General features: G+C 42.3%; 1 protein-coding gene across 1 annotated transcript in view; it reads left to right on the top strand.

Moving 5' to 3' along the window:
- The window catches only part of ltk (leukocyte receptor tyrosine kinase), a 55,556-nt gene that overhangs the window by 30,513 nt on the left and 9,202 nt on the right, over nt 1-15,841 (top strand). Inside the window, exons 11-19 of the mRNA XM_037071468.1 lie at nt 1,734-1,805; nt 2,200-2,374; nt 3,218-3,368; nt 3,543-3,671; nt 3,891-4,047; nt 7,739-7,924; nt 8,751-8,849; nt 11,785-11,946; nt 12,102-12,215. Coding sequence (XP_036927363.1) covers nt 1,734-1,805; nt 2,200-2,374; nt 3,218-3,368; nt 3,543-3,671; nt 3,891-4,047; nt 7,739-7,924; nt 8,751-8,849; nt 11,785-11,946; nt 12,102-12,215 — 1,245 coding nt within the window. The remainder of the gene's footprint in view (nt 1-1,733; nt 1,806-2,199; nt 2,375-3,217; nt 3,369-3,542; nt 3,672-3,890; nt 4,048-7,738; nt 7,925-8,750; nt 8,850-11,784; nt 11,947-12,101; nt 12,216-15,841) is intronic.

Below are 15,841 nucleotides of genomic sequence, written 5' to 3'. Positions count from 1 at the left end.
TAGATGCAGACATAGATTAGCACACTAAGGTGTATCTGACATTGTCTTTTGTTGGTGCTGAACTGCATCTGGAACAGCACTGTGGCTCAGTGGGTCGAGTATAGGATTCACACTTGGATACAAACAGAGCAGAGTTTGTATCCAGTTGGAACAGATGATTACACTGACTCATCTATAATTTCCGCACTAAGTTCACTTATTATTTATTTTAATTCTTTTCAATTTTCTGTTGCTTTTTTTATAGATTCGGGGAACAAAAATACTTGGCTAGGTTTAGGAAAACATGGTCAGTATTCAAATATACCCTTATACAACACTGAATAAGCATTTGAAAGGATAACATCTCCCATGTGTGAGTCGCTGAGCTATGACATTATTAAAATGCGATCGGTCGCTTTTTAACAACATTAATTATTCCAAGATCACCACCAACAGATCGTGTGATCCAGTAGCTTTGCTATGGCGCAATATTTTTGCGTGACTTATTCACAAACTTGTGGGCATTGCAATACTCCTCCCTGAAAATTCCTTGCAGTCCTGGGTTGGTGGCAGTAATGTGCAAAGAGGCAACGCAGCAACACACCAACAAATGCAGTGAAGAATACATCCCTAAAGTCCCCAAAACATGGATGTAAACTATGCAATATTTTTATTGTTCAAAAGTTTTGGGGGGTTTTTGCAGATGTTTTATGAGGAAAGAAATGACTTGACATGACTGATATGACTTTAAGACCTCAAGGGTAAACACACAGCCTTATGCACAGATACACTAAATGAAACACAATTTTGTTCCCCCTTGAAGGGGATATTAAACGAGAACTTGTGGCCGCAGACCACTGTGCAGCAAATGAAACAAAGCCTAATAAGACTATTTGTCTCATAACTGTCTGCTTATGACTTCCCTCATTACTTTTGAGATGATCCATGCACTTCTGAGACTCAGACCCCTGCTGAATGAAATGAAGACCAGAGCAGTACAGTAGGTCCTGCCAGCTTTTAAGACTGACTGATGACAACTGCTTTTTATTTCGCTAGATGCGGTCATCGCTCTCTTATTTAGAGCCTTGTGTCGATGATTGGTCATGATTTGAGGGTAACCAGCGTTTAATTCTTTTCTGCAATTGCGGCAGTGTGGTATGCGTGCCAACATTCCTCTGTGTCATTAGACTTCAGATTTTTTTAACTCTCAGAAACATGTGAAAGGACTTTACAAAGCCCTCTCTGCACTATTTAAGTGATCCCGGATGAATTTCATTTTCTGGTGTGCTGACAGAGTTGATACACAGATATAAATTTGCACTTTGATACACTGGATTAAAGGGATACGTCTGTTTTTGTTTTGTGATTTAAAGCGAAGGATGACAGGCAGAGTGATAACAGTGGTGCGTGTGACTGATGCTCATCCGCTCTGGTTGGGTAAGACTGGGACATTCTCTTACCATGATATGACCCCGACATTGTGGTCAATTCAGGATCCCAGACGAACTTTAGTAAACCACAACTTAGTTAAATGTTTCACTTATGATCTGTTTGTGCTGGGATATTGTTGTGCTGGCATGTTATGCAGTGGATGACAAGGACTTAGGGAGGAAAGTGTTCATGATGTTTCCAGGAATTAGTCTGTGGAAATGTCTCCACGTTCATCTATAAAACCCTTCTTTGAATTGTGACTCTGTTTCCTTTTCTGTCTTTCGTCCCACTTTTCTCCACCCTGGCTCCCTGCCTCTCCTCAGATCTCAACTATCTCCAGCCCATCATCGACTTGGCGGATTTCTTAAGCCCCCTTCCAGAGCCCTCTGCCTCAGGTAGTCTGCAGCTCCGGCTGTCACCTGGGACACCCTGTGAATTTTCTAAGTGTGCCTTGTCTACCATGTCATTTTTATTCTGCCTGCACAGTTTACATAGCAGGTGTTGGATTGTGCATTTGTCTTGACGCTTTATCTACCATGTTGGCTGACCGGAAGCTTTTAATCCGTTCTGCATTCACCTACCAGGTGCTTAATGCAATTTCCAGGCAGGCTCCTAGATGTAGCGCCATATGTGTGTTCCTACTCTTTAATGTTCAGCTGTTTATCTTTGCCTCACATACTTTCTTACATGTTTTGTTGTTTGTCTCGCATTTACAGTACCTAGAGTTACCAGCTCACTCAACAGTCCCCAGCAGCTCATGTCACATTGTCTTTGTCTCTGTTTTTCAAGAGGTTTCTTTGATGACGTGGTGGTTTAACTCATGCGGCGCCAGTGGTCCCCACGGCCCGACCCAGGCCCAGTGCGACAGCACCTACAGGAACAAAAACGTCAGTGTCACTGTGGGGAAGGAGGGCCCCTTAAAAGGAGTCCAGATGTGGAGGGTGCCTGCTACTAACAGATACCTGTAAGTGATAGAGGGGATGGCTTGTTCAAGTGTAAGTCTGGAGATATTTTTCTTACTGTCAACAAATCCCATGAAAAGATCTCAATCCAAAATGGTATTTGGACTGTATTTATATGCCTAGTATTAGCGACCACTCAAAGTGACGCACACATTTGTGCACTGGTGGCAGATGCTACCTTGTAACCACCTGCTCATTAGGTAACCACTAATATACACTATAAAGTGATAGAGGGGCGACTGGAAGCAATCCTGGATTTGGTATCTTGCACATTGTAGTTCACAGACTTTATCAGCCTCTGATAGAAAGAGTTCAACTGTTGTTTGCAATGTGTCCATTGCTTATTTCTGGACAGATTTCATTCACAAAAACTGGAGGTGTGATTGCGCACTTTGGATCTAAATGATTCTAGCAGTGCTGAGTGTAACCGATTATTGTCTTGCCCTATCAAGACTGCAAGCTTTCTGCTGTTGCGACAAACAAATTTCCCCGTCTTCGGGACATTAAAGGATTTCTGATTCTGATTCTGAAGCAATTTGACCGTCTTGCAAAGCAAAGCTAGTCATGGGATCTTACAATCACAGTCGCAACATGAAACAGAGTATGGTGAATTGCTTTGGTTAAGTCATGCACAGCTGTACTTAGCCAATATCAACACATTGTGCTGGTTTGTAAGAGGAAATCCTCACCACAGGTGACTGTGTTTGTGTTATGGCAGATGTCTCTAGCCATTTGCTCAAGTGTATTGCAGTGTATCTATCTAGTATGATATATGCTTTGGAGCCTGAGCCAGAAAGCAATTTCTGCAATATGTAATCCTCTTGTTGTGCATTGGTCTCCCCCAGGATCTCTGCATACGGTGCTGCAGGAGGGAAAGGAGCCAAAAACCACAACAAACGCAACCACGGGGTCTTTATATCTGCCATATTTCCCCTGGAGAAAGGAGACGTTCTTTACATCCTGGTGGGTCATCAGGGAGAGGATGCGTGTCCCGGGGTGAGTAGCGGTGGAGGATTCACTGACGTGTGTAGTGTCCCACTGGGATATCTTCTGCAAAGAAGAGGGGAGACGAGAGTGACCTAGATTTAAAAAAAAAAAAAAAGAAGCTTCCTTCCTGCTGGATTCAAATTTTTGTGATGCTTGCTTCTTTCTTTAAATCATCCTCTGTAGAGAAATCCCCACACCCAGAAGATCTGCCTGGGTGAGTCATCAGTGATTGAGGACAACCTCAGGGGAGAGGCCAGTGCAGAGTGGGCTGGGGGTGGAGGCGGAGGAGGCGGAGCCACCTACATCTTTAAGGTGACAGAAAAAAAACTGTGTTGTTTCAGCGTGTGTCCATTCTGTGATTAAGTCTGAATACTGATAGGCATCAGAAATGTCTGCAAGCGCACTGAAACGATTCAGCAGGGTCTCACACTCTAATCCATTGGATTAGATATAGATAGAAGTGAAATGCCAATGTATACACGTTCACCACTGATCAAATCAGCAAGATTTACAGTGATGCTGTCTTGTCAGATGGAGGCAGGTGAGATGGTTCCCTTGCTGATTGCGGCTGGAGGAGGAGGAAATGCCTACCTTGAAGACCCAGAGTCGAGTCTGGACCACATACCACTGGAACAGTATGAGAACAGCACCATAGCTCCAAGTACCAACGGTCAAACTGGCACTGCAGGTACTGTACCAGTGTTGATGGCACTCAACTTAACCTTGGGGTCCTGTCATGTAGACATTTTCAGTTCTGTGTGCCAAGGCTTTGAGATGACTCCCTCCACACTGACAGGATGAGAGTGATTATAAACCACAGAGCATGCAATCCTCATAAGGGCTTTTTATTTCAATTGCTCCAATGGCAACTGTTGACACTGACTATCAGCTTAATTCAGATTGATACAAATATAATGTTTATATTAAAGACAGTGGAATGACGAAAATAGTAACACAAAAACAGAAACTTCTCAACTAGTTCAACTTTGAGTTCAAAAAGAGGGAAAGAAAGAAAGAAAGAAAGAAAGAAAGAAAGAAAGAAAGAAAGAAAGAAAGAAAGAAAGAAAGAAAGCATTTCATGACAAAGTGTATGCAGTATAAATAATGTATGAAATGAACAGTCGTAGTTATTATTCATGATGACACTGAAGTTTGGCTGCAGACACCGTTGTAGACTGTGTGATCACAGATGACTACAGGTTTTTCTCCTTGAAACAGATTTTTTGACTTTTATGTGATATCAAAAGCAAGTTAGGCTTAAAATCTGTGCACAGAGACGTGATGGTTAAAGACACGGGGGGAGTTGTTTGTTCTGTGCAGCGCTCGTTGGCATGCATGCATGATCCTTCACAGCGGGATGTGTTTGGTCTGAGGATAATGCGATCTATCTGGTTTGTATTTTTAGATTCCTGACAGGTCTTGACCTTTGAAGCGAGACATATATGGCAGAGAGGGCTTTCTTTGCTCCTGGAAAATGCCTGCGGGAACATTCTCACTAAATCCCATCTGACTGACAGAGTCTCAGCACAGACCATCTACCAGCTCATCTTATTGAAACGTCTCTGTGGGATTGTTTAGTTAAAGATCTGAGTGCCAGGGGAAATATGTAGCTCTTAGTAGTGAGTGTGTGCTCGTGCATATTCGTGGGGTTGTGTGTGGCGTTGTTGGAGCTGGTCATCCTCTCGTCACGTTTTCACACTGTTCACTCTGTTTGTTTGCCTGTTGATTGGTTGGTTTGTCAGCAGCATTAGACAAAAACTACTACGGCTACGGTATTTTCTGAAAGGCTTTAATGGAGGATGAGTCTTGGCACAGAACAGACCCCATTAACTCTTGGCGTGGATTTGGTTAAAGGGACATATCCACATATTTTTATTTTTCTCATTTTCTTTAACATTGCAAGATAGATCATCATTTATTTATGTCTTTACATTTTCATTAATTTCTCTGGGAATAATGCCTTGCTGTGAGATTAGAATGACTCCTCAAAATGAGTATTAACGTGCCATTAATAAAGATTTTTATGCAGACTATTTTTAGTCTCTTGAGCAGCGAGGTAACCTTATAGTCAGCACAATAACACAGTGAATCACCATCCTGATCAGTTAAGAGTGGGTCTATTAACACACATATTGATTTCAGTGAAATAGTTTATGTAAAGCAATAGCAAAATCAGAAGGAGGTGGAACCTTAAAACATACTGTTTTTCAGCAGAATCTTCTTCTAGCCAACACTTGATTAACCTGTAAACCGTCAACCATATTGTATACCTGACGAGGCTGCAGGGTGAAGGAGGATGGAGGAGATCGTTGTCTCTCCATTTCAGGCACACAGTGGAAAGTTTTGCAGCCGTAGTCCAGACAGGCCTACAGTAGCTGTGGATTTAAAAATGTGCTATACTGAGTGCTTGTAAAGTTAGGTGGTGGAAAAATGTTGCCACTGTAACAGTGCTACTCTTTAATATATAGGGGTGGCTGTGGCTTAGGGGTAGAGCCGCCATCTTGTAATCGGAAGGTTGTCAAAGTCAAGGATGTCAAAGTGTCCCTGGGCAAGATACTGAACCCCAAAAACTGTTCCTGATGTGCTGGTTGGCATCTTGCATGGCAGCCACCGCCATCAGTGTATGTATGAATTACTGTATGTTGTTTGGACAGAAGCAGCTGCTAAATGCCCTAAATATAAATGTAATATTATTATTATTCATTGCTGAAGGAACAATATTACATCGCTGCCTTGGATCAAGAGAAAAATTCCAACTTTGTAAATAACATAGATAAGATTATAGAAATTAAATTCAATTAAGTTTGCAATATACTCTACTCAGTCCTCAAGAGGTAAATTCAAGGCAAGCAAGCATGCATACAGCAGTACTCAGAGACATTAATCCAAACATTAAGAAGGAATCTAAAAATACAAACACGGCATATGTATGAAGGATATAAACAAGGATACACAAGGTAAACTGAATATTACTCATGATGATGAAAATGAAAGTAAGACATGTTTTCATCCTGGGAATTACACATGTTTATGAGGTTTAACTTCAAAACACGTACAGTCAAAACACACTGGTCATATTTCAACAAGGAGAAATATGAATGAACCTTTGCGTTCCCAGCCTGACCTCTTTCATGTGCAATATAATGTATGATTATGAAAGATCGCCGATTACAATACGTGGGGTTATGTTGTCAATGTTTTCTACTTTTGTGCGAGGAATGACTGTCTGAGCGTTGTCCTAAAAAAGATCAATCACACCTTCATGTGTCTACGGTTGTGTGCGATTGTCAGAAACTGCAGTGTTGACGTTGATGTGCTTCAAGTGGTGAACAAAAGACACAAGCGGGCTGAAGCATTGCTGTTGACCATTTCATGTCTTCTCACAATCTGCCTGTGACCATGAACAAAGATGCACAACAACTGGAAAAGGAACAAGAGTTCTGCCTGTTTCAGCCAAATCTCCAGCTTGAAGCCAAATCTCCAGCTTGAAGTCTTCTTCCTTATCAGAACAGCTGAGCAGAGTGCATAGGACCTTCCTCGGGGTGATAATATGGTCTTAAACCTGTCTTGTTTTCCATGAGAGTTGAACACAAAGATGACCAGCAACCAAAGTTAACACCACCACCAGTACAATAAACTTCAAAATAAAAGTATGGACAACATGAAACAAAAAACATTAAAACTAATTTCATATTCACAAAATACCCTCAGAAAATAATCATAGAATGTTGAGCATAACACTCAAACTACAACATAAACTCTCAAAATAAAAAAACTCCACCTTGGAGTCAAGCTTGGACTCAAGTAAGTAAATGTCTCCTTCTCTGGGTTCCAAATTGAACTTATTGATTTTTTCAGGGGCTTGACCCATACTAGAGGCTAACATTCAGTATACCTTAGCCTCTGCTGCTTTGACTTTGACCATTTTCTTACATTTGTGTCCTGACATTCCCCCAGATTTATCGAAATGCAATGCAAAATCCCAGGAGGAGTGCCCTCATAACTGACACTGCAGACATAACCATAACAGGTTAACAAATTACACACTCCCTTTGGAGGAAATCAAGATAGCTCCCTGATGTGCAGCCAGACATGTCTCCAGTCTGCCTAAATATATCTGCTCGTGTTATCTCTGTAGCCGCCTTGCTGGGCTCCTGCTTGAATTCAAATGGTGTTGCGAAAACTTTTGTGAAAGTCTCACGGCATTCATGTTTATAGTAGATTAAAACCTCTCCACCCCAGAGATGAAGTTCACTCCAGGTGAACAGCAGCAAGAATCATCTGCCCGAGAATTTTCAAAGTGTAACGTCCATAAGCTTTTAACATTTGTGTCCTTAAAGTGTTTTTCTACAAAAATGTGCATGTTTGTTTCCCTGAAGGTGGAGGTGGAGGCTGGAAAGACAGTCTCAGTCCTAACCTGAGGGCAGGAAAGTCTCTGGTGGAGGGCGCTGAGGGGGGGTCCTCATGTCCTCTGGCCCTGTCCAAGCTCAGCTGGTCCACCTTTGGGGGCTTTGGAGGTGGAGGTGGGGCCTGCACGGCCGGAGGCGGCGGAGGAGGTTACAGAGGTAACAGTATTCTGTCAGCTACACTTAACTCATCTACAGTTCGATAACATCCAACAACCCCTGTGCTAAAACCTCAAATCACTTTCTTTTCTCGGCATCTGCCTCATTTCCTCTACTCATGTCTTCAAACAAAGTGTTGTGATTTCAGATGCAGTATCAATATTAATTCATATGTCTGTGCTTTTGCACTCAGCAGTTGACTCTTTACAGAAATAGCACAATTTCAACTGAAAAAAGTTTAGCAACATAATTGGCATGTGCAGTTTAGAGATTCCATTGTTTGTTTCTGTGCCACAGTAATCATACATAGCAATTACACCTTTTCTTTTTTGACAATTTCTTTGCTTTTATGTATATTCCTTTGATAGGTTATTGTCTTTGCATCTTCTTCCTGATGCCTTACTCTATCACAGGCACACATATGGTTACATTTCACTGCAGCAATGTGGAGAAATCTCACCTCAAAATCACCTCCAAAATGAATCAACTTCATATTACTTTGACCTTTGACCTTATGTCAAATCAATTCCTTTATAGGTTAGTTCATCATTGTCTTTCTTCCTCATGCCTTACTCTATCTTGCTTTATTGTCCTGAGCAGGGAGGTTAACAGCTGGATCACTCCAATATAACCACAGCCTTTTGTCATTCAACCCTCTGTCAACAGCCTTGAAATGCAGGGTGTCATTCAACATGGTGGTTCCCCGTCAGAGAAAACTGTCAAGCCTGCTGACAAGCATAAAGTGTCACAATGGATGAGAGTGGTTTCAATTAGCTGTAATACTGACTGATCTGACTGAGTGCTCACAACATACATTTTGTGACAGGGGGCGACGCCGCGCTGACGGATGAGATCACTGCCGACGGTCAGAATGGCGTCTCGTTCATTCACCCGGTGGGAGAGATTTTCCTTCAGCCTCTGGCAGGTGAGAGTGACACACGTCATGATGAAGACACTGATGCTGATTAATCCCATAGTGAAAATGCATTCCCATCTAGATTCAGCATCTCTTTCACAAGGGGGGTCCTGGCCAAGACAGCAGCATATAAAACTTTCACACAACGGAAAAAGGCGATTGACCCAGAACAACAACGACAACAATCAAAGCAAATTACATCAAAATAGTGAAGTTACCAGTGCTCACTAACAGAACGTGCACTCGGTGCTTAGATAGCCCTTAATCCTGTTTTTATAATCAAGTCTCCGTAGCTCACACCCGGCAGAAGCTGCAATAACTTTAAAAGCACTCTCACTCCCTCAAGACATGGCAGGTGTGACATACATCATTTGTTCACATGACCAAAGGTCGCAGCTGCAGCTAGTTTAAGGAGTCAGTCGAGACGACAAATAAGGAGGCGGTTCATGAAATGTGGCCTGATAAAGGAAAACGCAGTAATGTTCTTATCTATGATTGCATAAAGACGACCAATCAATAATAATAACAAAGTCAAGTCAAAAACTCCATACGCTAGTGAAGCAAAGAGAGAAAATGCCATCAGCTGATGAAGACAGTAAGATGCAGTTGAAAGGCTGTAAGAGGACAATAATGTAAGATTTTTTTTCAGTCAAGCAGAGAAGAGAGTAAACTTTAACCCCTGATGAAAACTGTGAGATGCAGAGTTGAAAGGATAGAAAGCAGGCTCGATCTGCTGATGGGGACAGTCAGAGTCAGATACTATTTAATCAACCTAGAGCTGAATACAATAGAGCAGAACACAAAAAACAGAGCACATGTGTGTACCATATGGATAAAGCAGCTTGGTGGCCAGTAGCACTGTGAAAGTTTTTTCTGAAAGTGTCATAGCAACAATTTGATCAACAAATAGGTTAACAGAACATAAACTGGAATTAGAGCTGACACATTACTTTGATTAGAAGTTATCGACGCAAGTGAAGTTAATTAAAATGGGTAGGATTGGTGTGTTTTTTCCGCAATTTAACATGCAGACTAACAGGCTCATGTAATGGACATTACCTCACACACAGCTAATAATCACCCTGTATTCTACCTTTGCAGTGGTAACTTAAGGGCTTCTTTAACGTTACGTAACGGGGAGTTGCATCGCTGCTTGGAGTGATTCCGGGAACAGGTCGTGTTAAACTTGACAGTTCCCAGGGCGAAGAGACCTGTGTGAAGATTAAATCCTGAGCTTCTGGGTGTCTTTCGACTTAGTTCACCAAGAAATTGATCAAATCAGTCCCTCAGGACGTACCAGTGTGTGTGTGTGTGTGTGTGTGTGTGCTTGTGTGTGTGTGCACTTGAACCTGTTTATGCCAGCTTATCTGTCTGAACACTCAGGCCTCCATGCTTACACATGTGTAAAGACACATGTAATGGTGTTTTTGTGTGTGTGTTTTTTTTTTTCTGAGAGCCATCTGATTCTCATTATGTCGTGGGAGGAACAGGAAGGCAGTCGACTAATTCACAGCCTCGTGTAGCCTGTTGCCTTCGGCGCCACCAGACAGACCTCCTTTTTCATGTGAAAGGCACTGTTGTTGTTGCCGCGTGTGCTGCCAGCGGACAGCCGCTGCAGTGTTCCAACATGAAACACATTCGAGGCGAGATCTGGACAAAGAGATAAAACCTTAAATAGTTATAATTCAATTCTATAAATGAGTTAAATCATCGTCTTGTCGGCATGCAGCACAAGCCAATTTCCCCTTACATTCATAATATGTATTCCAGAAACAATGGAGGACTGTTTAGGCCACGGGGTGAAAGCTAATAATGGAAGAAAATATGAAACCGCATATGTATGTCAAATGTATGATTTGGACCACACTGTTGAGCCAATAATACTTAAATGTATTACAGAGCCATTTTATGAAGAACACATGCCATGTTTTTTTTTCAGTTACATGTCACTCCGTCACCCAGGCTCATGTTTCATTGCTGAAGACCTTTGGAAAGAATTCAGTATCAAACATTAATTTTGATGATATGCTAGCTATTTTTCTCAAATGGCCACGGGCTAAGGTTTTAGTAAAAATGTGTAGTTACGTAGTCCACAAAACATTTCTGGAGCTTCTCTGCACATTAGTGTTGCAGCGTTCTCGTAAACAAGTGAAGCAGATGGGGACTTGTCTTGGAAGTTAAATGAAAGAAAGAGGACGAAAAAGAAAATGCCATTAAACGTCTCCCCACGTCTCATCAGTCTAATCAAAGTCTCCTTTAAGCCAAGGTCTCTACAGTAGCCGCTCAGCTAAAAGCGTTAGCGGTGCATGAGCTTGGCTGCGCGTCAAGGGTGTAAATAATGTCTCTTCAAATCAATGTGACTTGGATTACATCAAATCAGATTTTTTTGTGCCCACACATCTGCAAGCTATCTGTGTGGGTTGCTGTGGTATAGACGTAGGCAAAAGCATGGGAATTAGAGCTCCATCGCCTCGTTTTCCACACAGTCATGATTGGTGGCTGCTGTTGTAAGTGTTGTAAGTGACACAAAAGACACTTCCAAGTCTGGTAATGGTGGCCAGAGCTGGACTGAGACAGAGTCTACACAAATCTGATGTGAATCGCGTCTAAGACCACCTTCAAATGTGGCTTGGATCTGATTTGCACAAATTGCATTTCATGTGGGTTTTTCTTTTGCTGTGCAGACTTTATAAAATCAATCTGGACACATTCTGGATATGCCAAAAGAAACAATTGGCAGTCTGAACACAGCCTATGTGTGAGCTATAAAGCCTCAGTCTTTGGCTGCCTAGAGAATATTTGTGAGAAACAAAGATTATCGCCAGACCTTGTTGGAGGATCCTGCATACTTAATAATTGCTCTCACTAACGAATACTTTGTGTCTGGTGATTGTGTGTCTCTGCATCTGTGTCTCAATGTGTGTGTGCACGTCGTTCTTTCCAGCCATGGAGAGTCACGGCGAGTGCGAGATCAAGGTGCAGCTGAACTGCAGCCACTGTCAAACGCAGAGCTGCAAGCGAGACGAAGATACTCATCTCGTCCTCTGTCTCTGCGACGACGAAGAAGTCCTGGCCAGCGACAATGTCACGTGTATCGGCGCCTTAGGTACGGAATAACCCTGAACAAACACATCTATTGGATAAAAAACAATACGTGGGAGAAATTTGATGATAAATCCCTCAAAATGCTTTCCAGTCTGACCAGATAAAGCTCTAATATAAACACTCTTTGATGCCTAATTATTGACACTCTTCTCCTAGTGACTCCTCAAGGCCTGGCTCCGCAGGGCCAGATGTCGACATCTTTGATCCTGGCGGTCGTGGTCTCCACCATCGCGAGTGGCATGGCGCTGATCTGCGCCGGCATCATCCTCAGTAAGAGACTCTTCCAGTTCTGTGTGCAGTCTGTCCCCGCCACCTTCCACCGGCTGTGAGCGCAGCTGGACGCACAGATTCCTCCAGATGTTACTGACAGAAACGGGCACATTTTTGTTGGAGTGTTGGTTTAAAATGCCCTGCTCTGGCTGTGCGCGGAGTGATTGAAGGAGCTGCGGGAAAGATGTGGTTTATGAATTATACGACAATATGAAGCGAGCACATATGGACACTTTTATTGGAAGCACCTATTGTGTCTTATGTCAGGTGATGCTCTCCTGTTGCTGGCTGTGTGTCAATACAATCTTGACTCCTTTTTTTTGTGTCCAACAGCATGACACTACAGATGAGTAGTGAGATGATGCAGTTAAATACCCTGTTGTCTATATTTATTTTCTACAGATAGCTCACATCGAGGCAGGAAACAGTGGGGGGGTGGGGGGTGGGGGTTGGGAGGGGGTTACTGTAAGCATCTCACTGTACAATTTTGATAGAAAACTACATCATTGGCTATGAAAAGGACAAGTGGAAAGGTCTGACATTTAACTAGGACATTACTCTCAGTTTGAGGTGTGTGCTGATGAGACCAGATTAGATAGCAGTAAATGTCAAGCATTAAGATTAAGAGGTTGAAAAAGGAAAAAAAAAAAAGAAGAAGAAGAAGGAAACAGTCATGATTAAAGAGACATCAAGATTAGAATAGCATGAAAAAAAAGAAATAGAGAAATGGGATGCAAGATTAGCCTTTCAGTCACTTTGGGAAGCGCACAGTGAGTTTATCTTCACCCGCGGGCATTGACTCTCTGCAATAAGAGTGTCAGAGGAGATAGCAGCTGTGATACGGCAAAAATGCCATTCACGCTGTGATACAGAACATTTGGGAGAGGGTGGGCAAAAGGACGGCTAGATTGGTTCGATTTTTGTAATCTGAGACGATCGGACAATCAGACACGTTAAAAGCTTTACTTATGATTCTTGCACAAATAAACTGCTTAAAATAGGAATGATTAGGGAATTAACCGTTTTGTTTTTTTTTTTCTTCATAGATTTAATTTACTACTCAGTGGCAATTGAGCTCTAGGAAAGAGACAACTGAGAGAGAAAGAGACAACCATAATCTCATATTCAATATGAATTATGATCACTTATTGGTACTAATGTTGCATTAGTATTTAACTTTTGTCTCGAAAGCTGCTATGCTATATATACTGTTTTATGTTGACTTATATACTAAACCTCATGTCATTAATAGACACTATGCAATTTGTATGTAGCTGTAACCACAACATATGCAGTCATTCTGCAATTACATAGGACAGTGAGGGATTATCCAACTCATAACTTTTTTTTTTTAGCACCTTTGTCAGCTTTTTGACGAGCATCTCCTGCAGGTAACTGGGAAGGGAATCCTGACATTTTGTTTGACCCACTAATCTCCCCCTCCGAGTGCTGTTTCAGGGGTTCGAATACAGATTCTCTCTCCCCCATCCTCTCCTTAACCTCGCCGAAAGTGCTGAATATTAAGTGAGCCTCAGCAGTGAGAGGCTCGCGCTTCCTTTCCCGACGACAGAATCTGAAAACCTCATTGTGTGAGGGCCCTCTGGAGAAATCTGCACAGCACCGACTTCCTGTGTATATAAAATTTATCAGTTGCATTTTCAGCTCTCTGTGCTTGTGCATTGCCGGAAAAAGAAAACCAGGCATGACAAATGCAGTTTGTGTTTTTGACAGAATTAAAACTTACAGTCAACCTAAGGTCAGGAAAGGGGTGAACACAAATAAATCTGACAGATTAAAGGGGCAATATTTATTTATTTTTTTACCCCATTGGCAGTATAAGACCCGAGTAAGGTAATACCAATTTTCCAGCCAACCTTAAAACATAGTTCTGGTATTTTTAACCTGAGCCCAACTTTTTTTTTTTTTTTTTTTTTAGAGTTTTACATTTTTACATACAGTATTTAGTCAGATTCAAACTCAACCTTTAAAGCATCCAAGTCGCAGATTAACAAACAAGTTAACCACTGGTGTAGCGGAGGACCAGCAACTCCAGTGTTCTACAAGGTTAAATGACTGTTTTTATCAGTAGAGTCTGGCTTTGATCAGTGATATAACAGCTGTTTATGGTAAAACAACAAGTATCTTACGCTCATCACTGATGGGCATCTACTGCAAGTAATACACTGAATAGGGATACACACCTCATACAACCCCACATCAAGATACCTGAACTATCCCTTTAAGTGGATGATGTTCTTTGACGGACACATGTGTCCCCAGTGATTACACTGCCGTCAGTGCAGCCCACTTTGAGGCTGCCGGCTGCTCAGCTGGACCAGGTCCTAAACTATTTGTATCTAGTAGTCATTTAAACAATGAAAAAATAGGGCCCAGGTTTAAATTTACTGGAGTTCCCCTTTTAAGCAAAGCATCTTGACATCTTTGGGGCTTTGGGTGAGACCTTTGATCCAACACCACTGTTGGACAATCATTTTCCCAGACACAGAGGAAAGGAAGACCCCAAATTCATGCTCCCCAGAGGATGATCCCCATTTCATTTTGGATCTTGCATGCAAAATATCTCGTGATTTAATCTACACAATTGCTGAGCACATCCGTACTCTTGAGGGGAACAACCCTTTCTTTCTCCGATCACAAACCTTACAAACACAACAATAGAATATTGGGATAATGACTGATGAGAAAATGTTTTTAGCTCTGCCTGACAGATGCTTTATGGGAGATGGGAGATTTGGGAAAATAGGCGGTGAAGTTGATATGTCAGTCATATATTTAAACGATGGGAAAAAGGAAATGCAATAAAGCGGAAAGAGCAATTTAGCTGGAGTTAGGTCAGCCAGGCCGTAAAATATTAGTCATTGGATGCATGTTCTTTTTAGACACAAGACAAACAAGAAGAAAACAGAACAAATGAAAATGTGAAAGAATAATGCGGAGTTTGTTCAAGCAAAACTTATATATGCATCACACAGAAGATCATGTGTATATCCAGTCGACAAGGTCTACCTTATAATCAGTCATTAACAACCTGCTGTGGAGTGTTATTGCATCATACTCCTGTAATTAAGTCCAAACTAAGCTGAATTCTATGCACAACATCATAAAACACGAAGTGTGATGTCTCCACTAACTGTCTTGTGTGTAATTTTTGTGAATTTGCAAGTGAATAAATCACGTACTAAAACAAATATATGACACTTGTACACTTACATACAAATGTTGCTTTGCGCTGCAAGAAAACACACCCACACACATCCTTCAGGTTAACGGTGTCTCTCCACCTGAGCTCTCCCCCATGCAGGGAGGTAGTCTGTTCCCTGGGCGCCCCATCTCCTCCTCCTCCTCCTCCTCCTCCTCCACCACCACCTCCTCCTCCTCCTCCTCCTCCTCCTCCCCTCCTCCCCTTCCACCTGCTCCTTCTCCTCAACTCATCCCTCCTCCCAACCCCCCCGAGTCCCTAGCATCTGCACCGGGCGATGGCTCGACGGCACCTCTTACCTGCACGCAACGCCCCCTCCCTGGCAGACTACCAACCTGCATCGGGGACGTGGGCTGCCTCCACGGCGGGTGAGTCCAAACTCACTGGCAATGACAGTCTAGGAGCA

The sequence above is a fragment of the Acanthopagrus latus genome, chromosome 16 (assembly GCF_904848185.1).
Source record: "Acanthopagrus latus isolate v.2019 chromosome 16, fAcaLat1.1, whole genome shotgun sequence".
NCBI lineage: Eukaryota > Metazoa > Chordata > Actinopteri > Spariformes > Sparidae > Acanthopagrus > Acanthopagrus latus.
Note: the sequence above shows the minus strand (reverse complement) of the source record. Positions and strands in the feature narration are given on the sequence as shown.